The sequence below is a fragment of the Antedon bifida genome, chromosome 2, assembly GCF_963402885.1.
Source record: "Antedon bifida chromosome 2, ecAntBifi1.1, whole genome shotgun sequence".
NCBI classification, from domain to species: domain Eukaryota; kingdom Metazoa; phylum Echinodermata; class Crinoidea; order Comatulida; family Antedonidae; genus Antedon; species Antedon bifida.
In genome coordinates this window covers 32,414,846-32,427,395 of record NC_136227.1, presented here as the reverse complement: position 1 = coordinate 32,427,395, position 12,550 = coordinate 32,414,846, and the positions used below count along the sequence as shown (strand labels likewise).

General features: G+C 32.0%; 1 protein-coding gene across 3 annotated transcripts in view; it reads right to left on the bottom strand.

Annotated features, from left to right (window-relative positions):
- Positions 1-2: 2 nt before the first annotated feature.
- LOC144834706 (uncharacterized) overlaps positions 3-12,550 on the bottom strand; it is a 70,160-nt gene continuing 57,612 nt past the window's right edge. The window contains exons 13-22 of one of the 3 annotated variants that reach the window (XR_013610998.1): positions 10,876-10,989; positions 9,840-9,915; positions 6,357-6,794; positions 5,613-5,666; positions 4,649-4,756; positions 4,396-4,492; positions 4,019-4,217; positions 3,136-3,287; positions 2,288-2,497; positions 3-2,183 (exon numbers count right to left, since the gene is read on the bottom strand). Coding sequence is in view for 2 of the 3 variants with exons in the window: in XM_078689599.1 (XP_078545725.1) it covers positions 2,359-2,497; positions 3,136-3,287; positions 4,019-4,217; positions 4,396-4,492; positions 4,649-4,756; positions 5,613-5,666; positions 6,357-6,794; positions 9,840-9,915; positions 10,876-10,989 (1,377 nt within the window). In the remaining variant the exon portion in view is untranslated. Of the gene's footprint in view, positions 2,498-3,135; positions 3,288-4,018; positions 4,218-4,395; positions 4,493-4,648; positions 4,757-5,612; positions 5,667-6,356; positions 6,795-9,839; positions 9,916-10,875; positions 10,990-12,550 lie in introns of all 3 variants that reach the window. The other 2 variants (XM_078689599.1, XM_078689600.1) reach the window with 2 other exon arrangements.

The following is a 12,550-nucleotide window of genomic DNA, read 5'->3' as shown; positions in this document are numbered from 1 at the left end:
TCTCATGTACTAAAATATTTATTGGTTCTCTATGCATATTCAACGATTTTGATAAAAATCGTATTAAAATAAGTTGCTTTTATTTCTATTAAGTTTAGTGGGTTACATAATAATATACTGGCAAGGTTAAACAAATAAAAAAAGTGTCAATATTGCACTATTAAGCAAACAATAACTACAAATAACACAAGTGACGTTGCTAGGTATGGCAAGTGGTAAATGAACGAGTTTGCACAGCTTCAATGACGTCATAAACTGTAAGTGATGTCATTCAACGTCATACATAGAAAAGGTTGTGATGTCATAAACGATAAAAAGACTGTAATGTCATACACATTAGAGGCTGTGATGTCATACACAGTAAAGGCTGATGTCATATAGCAATGGTTGTGATGTCATACTAGCAATGGCTGTGATGTCATACACAGTAAAGGATGTGATGTCATACACAGTAAAGGATGTGATGTCATACACAGTAAAGTATGTGATGTCATACACAGTAAAGGCTGTGATGTCATACACAGTGTAAAGGCTGTGATGTCATACACAGTAAAGGCTGTGATGTCATACTAGCAATGGTTGTGATGTCATACTAGCAATGGTTGTGATGTCATACTAGCAATGGCTGTGATGTCATACTAGCAATGGCTGTGATGTCATACTAGCAATGACTGTGATGTCATAAACTGTATAAGCTGCATGCCTGATTATTTTCTATTAAATTCTATTTTGTTTATATTGTGCACTTAAAACACAATGCAAGTGTATGCATTCCTCCTAACATAGATAATGTTCAAATTGTCATGATGGGACTTTTAATTCTTATCTATAGACACACTATTTACAATGTAAAAATACAGCTACAATACAGTAACAACATGGATAGCTGTATTCATCAAAAACTGTATATTCTACAAAAATATTATTTATTACATAACTAATAGTTTATAGAATGTTCAATGTTAGTTATTCAACAGTCCTGTCCAGTAAAGGACATTAATACAGCTATTAACAAAAAACATTAAACTATTGATATTTGTGATCCTTATAATGTTATAAAATCTATTTGCACTAAAAATGATTCTGAAATAAATATATTTTAGCACCAAACAGGCTGTGTGTTCTATTGATTGCAAATCCATCTATTTTATTACTTGCATAGATACAAAGATTATCATCTCTAATTGTAAAACGTTTAATTACTAAATCTCAAGTAATTTTGGACAAAAGATATAGAAATAGCCACTACAATAATAATGTATATACAGTAAACACAACAATATAACATAATATATAGTAATTCTAATAGAAAAACAATCCAAAAAATAACACATACATGTGTAACTAGAACTAACAATACTCAAACACACCTTACCACACGTTATAATACAAACAAATACAAATGTATTTTTCTGCTCTTTTTTTAAAAGATAATAGTACAGCACCAATTTTTCTTTTGCTATATAATTCTAAAATATTTATAATATTTACAAATGCTAGTTTACAATACAACAGACTTCTGTAGCAAATGGATAAAAGTTCAGAATACTGCAGTAACTCATTGATATACTGCAGTAAGTCAGCACACTTAATGTACAAGTCAAACAAGATTAATGATGATTCTGATGACATTATAATGATGATGATATGGTGGTATTGATAATAAAGTATTGATTATGATTATAGAATATATATTATGATTATAGCATATTGATTATGATTATAGGTATTGATTATGATTATAGAATATTTATTATGATTATAGGTTATTGATTATGATTATCGACTATTGTGATTATAGGGTATTGATTATAAATATAGGGTATTGATTATAGAGTATTGATTTTGATTATAGAGTATTGGTTATGATTATAGGATACTGATTATGATTATAGAATATTGATTTTGATTATAGGATATTGATTATGAAGATACAGATATTGTAATTATAAGGTATTGATTAATAGAGTATTGATTTGATTATAGATATTGATTATATGGTACTGGTTTTGATTACGATTATAAGATATTGATTTTGATTAAAGAGTATTGATTGATATTGTAAATTGATCAAACTTAAAATGAGAAAATATTGACCATAATAAGTGCTATATCATTCGATATCTTGAAATCATGATTTAAAACTATCAAACAGGAATTTATAAATCATAAAGCAACCTGAGGTAGCATGCTGTTAGTGTAATTCATATGAGTAACAACAAAATGGTAAATAAATCGTCTGATGCTTCGCCTCTTATACAGGGCTGACTGGCTTGCCGTTAAGGAGGTAGCATGCTGTTAGTGTAAATCATATAAGTAACAACAAAATGGTAAATAAATCGTCTGATGCTTCTCCTCTCATACAGGGCTGACTGGCTTGCCGTTAAGGTTCCGATACAAACTTTGCACATACGTGAACACACATTTCCAATCTGGCGTGTCCTTCATCATGATCATGTCGTCAGTGTCTAGTAGAGGCATGATGTTGGCCAGTGATCTGTAGTACACAAAAGAAAGTCAATAGAAGTATAGTTTGTACATAAATATATCTAATAGTAAAGAAAGTACACTTGTCTATGTTTTTTGTCATTTTTCTGGGTTTTTTTACTTAGTGTCTGTTAGACAAAAATAAATGCTTTTTGAATTGAATAACTAGTATTATTTGTAATCACCATCAAAATCTTTTACATCTTTATTAAAATAATAAACATTACCATAACAACCACTAAATCATTTCCAGCATCTGTAACTACTGTACCATAAACAGCATGGTAATCATAACACCATAATGGTACAATGATATAAACTGAACCAGGGAGAGGTATCTCCCTGACTCAATCATCTCCAACTCATCCTCCAACACCTCAACATCTCAAGCTCTGTCTACACTATCAAACTAATTTACCATACCATATATGGTAGGGATATACCCAAATATGGTAGTAGTATGACATCATCATGTCCATATATATTATGGGCACATTTTTTTATTCATATAAAGTTTGATAGTGGAGACAGAGCTTTACACCAATCCATGCCAACTCCATGGTCGCAAACACATATCACTATCACTAATAACACCATTAGCTTAACCATGTCACCATCACCTACTGTCCAATCAGATTACAAACTTACTCTGCTGTAGTAAAAGCAAGGTCAAAGTTGCGTCGTCTTTGTTTAGGGTCAAGTTCATCAAAGTTGAATGCACCTGGATAGAAATGATGAATAACAGCACAAAATGCCATGCCATTGTTCCAACTACGAGAGAAATTCTCAATCTTTACGTTCTGAAATAAACAGAGGTAAAAATGGTCACTAAAGCTCTAAATGTGATGTGCCCATATATGGACATGATGATGTCATATCAGTACCATATCACTACCTTATTTGGGCACATCACATTTTTTTTTTCACTGGTGGGACAGACGTGCACCAAACAAAAACCATCTGATACATGGTTCTTGTGGTGAGAACCTCTCTGTTATTGCGGTGGTCCTTAGAGGGCGTAATCTTGCAAGAGTGGACTTTAGATGTGTGCGCTATTCTGAAGGCTTGGATTAAAATAAATTCCACGCAAAATTGTGTGTGATTGTATTTATCATAGGGAGGATGCCTGAAACCCCTGTTATCAAATACAACTATTTAAGAGCTTGATTAAGTTAGGTTAAGGAACCGGATTTGTTATGTGTATTGTTTTTGATGAGACGAATAAAGAGATTGATTTGAAGCTGTTGAAGTAAAAAAGTAATTCTGTGCACATTTATCTAATATCCAAGTGTGAAAAGGTTTATTTATAAATGACTAAGCAAGGACTGTTTAAAGCACCTTGATTGGTCCTAACATTGATCAAGGGCTTCTCTCGTCTAGTGCCCGCCTTCACCAGAGGAAAGGCAATGGCCAATACGTCTGAGGCAGATACTAGATGCAGGGGCTGCCATAAGTGTCAGCTGTGCTTAAATGCCTAACGGGACTCCAACTCCGAAACGGTTATTAGAGCACAAATAAATATTGTACATACTGGATATTCACTAGTAATTCTTTTGCACCAATCCAGTAGCTTAGCCTTGATAGAGTTCGCATTCTGGACCATCATACGTGGAGGGCCAGCAGAGCTTGCCCCAGCCTGAACTTTTCCCCCAAACATTTGCATGATGTTAGCCTTCTTGTTCTTGGCTGCCGCTTGGTCTGCACGCCTTTGTTCCTGAAGTTTTTTGTTCCTACAATATGTACAAAATGTTTATGAATATAAATTTAAAAAATCAACTACTACACAACCAGTTTATTACACATAATCATTTATACTATTAGATCCTAACTTTAGAAGAGTTAAGGCCCTAATTCTAGGGTTAGGAAGAGCAGTGAACCTTAAAAGAGTTTTATAATTTTATTGACTACCTTGCGGCTTGTTGTTCCTTCCATTTCACTGCTTCTTCCGCTCGTTTCTCTTCCCTTTCTTTTTTCTTTTTTGCAAGTTCTTCATCAAACTTTGACACTGAAAAAAATCATTAGAAGATGGTAAAACGAATTTATTAACTAGTATTAGGTGTTCTTTGCAAAAAAGCGTGATTGAATCATTAAATCGCTGTTTAAGTAACAGCAAAAAAAGAAAATAATGATATAAATCATGCAGAACTCTTCCCCTACTTACTTTTTCTTGACGTCAATGGTTGTGATTCTGGCACTTTTGATGATGATGACGACGAAGATGATGAACTAACAGTGGTGGACTTCTTTGAATATGAAAACCCACATGGTCCTAAAAACAAAAAGTAACAATGTACAGTTGAAAGTAACGAAATCTTTTGTCAAACTAGTTTGATAATGTAGACAGAGCTTTAGTTTACAGATATGTAGGACGAAAACAAAACCAAGTGAATTTAAGAATATCAAATATAATCTAACTGTGATCACCTGTCTGTAATTATTATGTTATAATTATTAACCGTTCATCATTAATTGTTAAAGCAGGTTAGAACACAAGTAGCATAATTATCAAAGCCTGTGTGGTTGCTGTAAAAGTGTCTATAGAATGTTATTTTCTATGTGTCAGGGCCTACACAGCATGTTAAGGCAATAGAGATGATAAGATAGTGTCAACCTTGTGTTCTTAGATGTAACCATACACAGTTGGATGTACAGTACTGTAAATACTGACGTGTAAATAGAACTTGAACTATAGGGTACATTTTTGTAATTGGTATATGAATCAAAGTAGCACACCATGTTCCTATATCTCCAGGATCTCGATCAAAGGAACAGGTCACACTAATTTTTTTTTTATTTTTACTTTTTGGATTTTTTTGGGGGTTTTTTTTGGCATAAAAAACAGGGCCGTAGCCACCAGTACGGTTGGTAATAGGCTTCAACCTGACCACTTTTTCAGAGGTCTTTTTGATAACCCAGTGGCTTGAACAGAGATTGTTCCCTTTTCTTATGAAAATCGCACCACTATATTTCTTGAGGCTATATCACTGATCAAAAGCATGCACAATTTATTAAGTTGGAAAATGTATTTAGAAAATAAATCACAGAACACACAACAAATCAAGGGGGCGCAAAAACAGGTGCAGATCAAAAACTTTGTTTTTGTTTTGTTCACAATATTTTCTTACCATCTTGCCGGACAACTTGTTCAGTGGTTTCGGTTTGACTCTTTGTTTTACCATCTATCATAGAGAGCACAAGTAGAGGACAGAGCACAGTAGAAAGAAGTAGAGAGAAAGACATTGACATATCAAGATAGAGTGTATATATAACATATAGAGCATGGTCACAGAGAAAAAATAAATAGTTGCCTTGCTTTGTTTAAATTAGTTATTACAGTATTAATATTTATAGAATATATAATATAATTATACTGTACATATTATAAACTAAAGTTAAAACATTAAACCTATTCTAAAAGGAAATTAATTATAATAATTAATAGTCTTTTTTAAAATATATTATTATTTTATTTTATATTATTATAATTATTATACTGTTAATTAATATTATGCTATTGTTATTATACAGATACTGTGATTATAATGTTAATGTTAAAAAAATGTTAATTTTATTTCAATTTTGGACAAAAATTAATGGGAACTATGTTTCTTTAAAAGAAAATTAATGGGTGTAAGTATTAAATGTCTACACTATCAAACTTTATGTGACAAAAAAATGTGATGTGCCCATATATGGACATGATGTCATATCACTACCATATTTGGATCACACTTTTTTGTCAAACTAGTTTGATAGTGTAGATAGATATAGACTTTGCTCTTCTTTTACAAAAGGAATACTTCTTTGTTGTCTTGGATCTGTGTGACAACATAATTGTTAAAAAATCAAATCAAATATTGTTATCTTACCCTCTGATTTTGAAGTGATTGATTTTGTAACACTTTGTACTCCATTTTTCTCGACAGTTTTTATATTTGTTGTCGTTTTTGTATTTCCATCATCCGTTACCACTGATTTCTCATCATCTTTGTTAACTTTTATGACTTTTGTTTCTGGTTTTTCTTTGGTAATTGCTGTTGAGTTATTATTCGGAGACAGCGGAGGTTTGTTATCAACGGGTGTGCTTGGCATTGACAGCGGTGGTTTGTTATCAACTGGGGTGCTTGGTGTTGAAAGTGATGGTTTATTGTCAATCGTTGTGCTTGGTTTTATCGTCGTTGGCTCCTTCTTCGTCGACTCTTTTTCATTTATATTATTGTTTTTGTCGTCTGTGTTATTAATATTTGTTTCTTGCCTTTTCTGCCTTCTCCTCTCTCTATCAGTAATCGTAGGTTGTTCTGTAATATCTAAGAAATGCAATTTTCCAAAAAATTGATTCTAATTCTAAATATACAAGTGAATAATGAAGAAAATAAAATTCAGAGCTAATCAAATTATGAAGTAGTGATAACAAATTGATTAAAATCATTCTTTCATTATCATCACAGTGTTATCATTATCATTGGGTGTGTTTCGGCTACATATCCTCAAAATACGGTATATTTGAAACCGTATTTTGAGTACGCGTTTCTGCTAGAAGTACTATCTTGGGTGATCATGTTCACCCTATTTACCCAACCTGCCTTTCGATCCCCCAAAATGTTTATTCCTTCCTTGCCCGAATTAGAATTTATTATCTATGGCGATGTAATTGTAGCCTCTGCATTCACAGTCTTTGTTTGTTTAGTTATTGACTTGTTTCAACAACAAGTTTGCACACCCAATACTCTCCTTTAATTTTTGCTAAATTATCTTTCTAAATCTGCCTGTCCTGTTTGATCCTTTTTAATTTTCCAGAAATATTTGTTTCCCCAACAGTTTATTTGCAAATGTTGTGATGTTGTTCCTTACTTTCGTTGGCTAGATTATCCATCCATGTGTGAAAAGCTTACAGAAAATCAAAATATATTTGGTATATTATAATATTAGTAGCAGCAGAAAAGGGTACCAAAAATAGGGTATAAATTTATATACTTTGTATACCGTATTTTATCCACAAATTTGGTGGGGAAAATATGGTATACAAAATATGGTATAATTTTTATGAGCTCCACTTTCCGCTGCCAAAAATATACCGTACAGTATATATACGGTATTAAATACGGTATTGACTTGGCAGCAGAAACAGGGCCATTGTCATAATTAGCATCAGTGACATTTCTGTTTCTTTCAATCATGACTGACTTTGCTAGGCCTGTAATCTGAAAGGTTTCTGATGACAAGGTGCAAGATGAAATGTTAACATGCCAATGCGTACAGTCACCAAACATCGCAAAATGCCATCACGGAAAAAAAATTAATTAGTGCACGTAATCAAAGGCAAACAAACTTTTGTTTAAATAACATCGGTACCTAAATGCCGTACATTCTTTTAAAGTTAAATGTAATGCATAATACATTGTGCTTACTATAAACATAGTATATTGCACAACGACTTTATCTGGTACGGTACCTTAATGCTGTACATTCTTTTAAAGTTAAAAGTAATGCAAATATAATACATTGTGCTTACTATAATCATATTATATTGCACAACGACTTTATCTGGTACGGTACCTAAATGCTGTACATTCTTTTAAAGTTAAAAGTAATGCATAATACATTGTGCTTACTATAATCATAGTATATTGCACAACGACTTTATCTGGTACGGTACCTTAATGCTGTACATTCTTTTAAAGTTAAAAGTAATGCATAATACATTGTGCTTACTATAATCATAGTATATTGCACAACGACTTTATGCGGTACGGTACCTTAATGCTGTACATTCTTTTAAAGTTAAAAGTAATGCATAATACATTGTGCTTACTATAAACATAGTATATTGCACAACGACTTTATCTGGTACGGTACCTTAATGCTGTACATTCTTTTAAAGTTAAAAGTAATGCATAATACATTGTGCTTACTATACTATAATCATAGTATAATGCAGACCTACTTTAAGACACTGTATGGTACGGTACCTTAATGCTGTACATTCTTTTAAAGTTAAAAGTAATGCAAATATAATACATAGTGCATATGGAAGATAATCATAGTATATTGCAGTCTGACTTTAAGACACTGGAAGCTTAGCTAGATTAGATAATATAAGGTCAGGCTAATAAGACTGTAATAGCTGATAGTGCCCTGTAGAGATCAATAGTGACCAAGGCAACTTATAGTGCCCTGTAATGATCATAGTGAACTGGAGAGAAATTTATATTACGTTATTTCCATGCTAGGACCAATTCTGCACCTGGAGCGACAAATAGTGACTATAAATTGCCCCTAATGATAGTGCCAGAAATTCAACATTAATACTACAGTACTACTATTACTATACAGTAACCAAGTAGTTTGTGTTGGAATTGGATGTGAGGGAGCATGGCATAAGCCTTTTTTTTGCCAAACTCTGGAAGATAAAGACACAATAATGATAGCAAGAGATGGCTACCATAATCCATGGTAGTCCGAAAAACATAAACAATGATTAAACATCTGTACTTTAGATCTTTTGATATTTATGGGCACAGGTGCGATTCTTTATTTACCCACAGAATTTGACAAAGTGGCACCTTTTGTCACCTTCAGTTGTCACCTGTTTCCATTTAACAACAAGCTTTGACAAATGCTAACAACCTAGTCAGTGTATTTCCAATCAAAATATTGTGATGACGACAATGGATGTTAACTTTTAAACCTACAGTAGGACCAAACCAACTCTCCTGATTTTACAGTCTCTTAAATTTGAATAAAATTTCCCATGATGATGATCAAATAAAGATCTAAACGTTGAATCATGGCTTGCCTCTTGTTATTTGGAGTAAGTTTTATACTAAGATACTATTATACAAAATGAGGAAAAAGCAAGTTAAATAGATGACACTTTTAAAGAAAAATTAAATAATTACTAACTACTATAACTTTTCTTTCTAACAAAAATTAGAGCACTCATTTTCATACATTAGATAGATAGAAGCAATTAAACTATGACAAGATAGATGAAAGCACACTGTTGCATCTTGTCAAGAACTGGGTCAGAAGGCACAGAGGTCAAACTGCTGTATGCAGAGGTCAGTTGTTTAAGCTGTGATGTACTGAATTACATACAATGTACTATGGGTAATTTATTATCTTTATGATGATACTAGGCCACATGTTTATACAAATATTAAAATTATAATTTAACTTTTTGTAGAACAAATCAAACAAATCTCCATTTAAACTACTGCATTTGTGCAAATGATCAGTTACAGTGTAGAACCATCAGAAGTTTCACTAGGGTGGCACTTGTAGTAGAACATTTTAAAGTACCGTACCTCACATTTTATTGAATGATCTAGTTAAAATAGCATAAAGTTTACCTTTGGTTTTCTTGCGTAGCTCCCTTAACCTGGCACGAATTCTTTTCCTTTCTTCAAACACTGTTTCTACTTCCAACTTTCGAGACAAAATAAAACAAAAACATTCATGCACATGCCATGCAAATTAGGTAATTACAGAGGTCAAATTTGAAGACAGAGGTCAAATTGGAAGAAGTAGGTCATACAAATATGTTCCTTTTATTGCAACATCAGAATAAGGTACAACATAAAAGCTTGTCAGGTATGACATTCTAGTTGCCTATCAATATATAATATTAAAAACCCTTTTACAAGATCTCCTCCTCGAATTATATTCAGATGTATACGATTTCTTCTATATTATAATTAGGTTAGTTTTGGATATCTTATTACTACCCAGGTTGCCAAACATTACAGCAGAGACCCATGACACATGATCAAAATAGTTGTCTGCCTTTCAAAGCTTTCTGTCCTTCAAGATACTGTGGAAGATGTGTTTATTTGTCAGATACCTGGAAAAATTAATTCCACAGAAGTTGAAATATACTTGATTTAATGAGAAGTTAAGAGGAATATGACATCCGAGAAGGCGGATCTTGTTAGATCTGTAGGTTCTGCAACTGGCCAATAGCAAGAGATAGAGTATTTATTAAAGTAACCCAATATTATCTTTACCCAAAATTCTCCATTAGGTTGTTTTTTTCCCGGAATTGAATAAAAAAGTAAATAAAAACACATAACTTCATGCAGTTTTTAAAACCAAGATATCATATTTTTAAAGAAAATAAGAATGCAACAATTGAAAATCATTCACAAATATATCAAAATACATTTTACGGGGGTGGATGAGGAATGAAGATGTGGTGGTAAACTTCTTTATGCCAACTTAGCAACACTTTACCTTGTGAACTCACCTCTATTATACAGCACTGATTTCAAAAGCATCTTTTATATACCACATTTGTACACAACATCAATGCCCGGGATAAGAATATTCTTAATTATATATCTACATCATTTGTCATAATGTAATTCAACTCAATTGACACAAACTTACCATTTTTTCCAGCTCACCCACATTTTCCATCTGTTCTATATCTGGCGCCATGATGCACGTTGTGGTACTGTTTCCCTGCTCAAAATATTCCTCGTCCTTTTTAGATAATTCACACTGAAAAACAAAAGAACCCCTCAACGTCACATCACAAAAAAACATTCTTTGAACTTGGTAATTTTCGAGATAATTTTCTTATGAAATAACAAAATCCAAATTTTCAGGAAAGCCTAGAATTTCGGGCCTGGCCTTGCATGTCCGCTTTGGGAGAATCTTTGAATCACTGAAAAGCTTGTAACTCTTTTTCCAGGTCTAAAGTTTTGTTTATAACGCCCACTAATCAGGGGTCAGATAGCTGATTTGATGTTGATGACTTTACAAATATACAGCTTCAATATCATTGTATTGTTTGTTTTTCATGCTGCATGTTCTGACATATAGATCACCAATGTTAAGATACTAACACTAACAGAGATTAATTAGGTAACAATAATAATAATAACTAGATTTAATCCATCACTATGACAACATTTTAGTTTATATGCATTGATTTAATATATAAAAAAAATAATTTATTTTTTAAAAGATATACTGGTTGATTGATTTTGTCGGAAACTTTCGTCATTTATAATATGAAAAATAGGATCTGGTAAGGCAAATGCAATAGCCGGTATCACTGCACATCGAGCTACTTAAATAACAACCCGATCAAAGATCCCTCCATATCCTTCCTATATGCATGATAATGCATATAACCTAATAATTCTGTGTTAGATTCATGATGGTATCATGGTATGTTAAAAATTAAAATTATTATTATATCATATTTAAATTAGAAAAATGATTAAACTTCTACAGTGTTTATTATTTTATCATATTTATGTAAAAAGTTTTTTTTTAGCACTGAAAGTGAAAATAAAAAATAACAAAACTAGAAAATAAACAAATAAAACACAATTTAAGTTTCTATGAAAATTCATGCAATATCTGCATTAGGCGAACTATTTAGCTTAGGTTTCATACCACCTCCAAGGCCAAACATAACAGATCAAAAAGTGCATCTAATACTAAAAGAAAGATACATATCAAAACAATTGATATAATGCACTGGTACATAAATAAATAAAATCTGCACTTTTTCTCAATAATCAAAACAATATCTAACCTAAATTAATGTCAATAAAAACTCAAAATGACACAGGTATTAGTACTTTTCCACATCTCTATACTCGTAAATTATAATAATAAGTTTATTAATATGGATGATATTTCCGAAATAAAATGAAATTGAATTGAATAACATGTAGTAGGGGTCAATGACTTGAAGCATCTTAAGCTCTGTCTACACTATCGAACTAATTTGACAAAAAAGTGTGATGTGCTCAAATTTGGTAGTGATATGCATAGTAGTGATGACATCATGTCCATATATGGGCACATCACATGTTTTGTCACATAAAGTTTGATAGTGTAGACAGAGCTAGAAGGATAGATTTATAGAATAAAAATCCTGTAAGCCTAATGAATGAAATAGTTATGCCTCTCTTTTTTTTTTGGAATGGCATACCTTATTATTTAGGAACACTGTTGTATACAAGCATAACAAAGACAATATTCTGAAATATTATAAATTAATATGTATGAATTTAATAACAAATATTTTTAGTTAGACTTTATA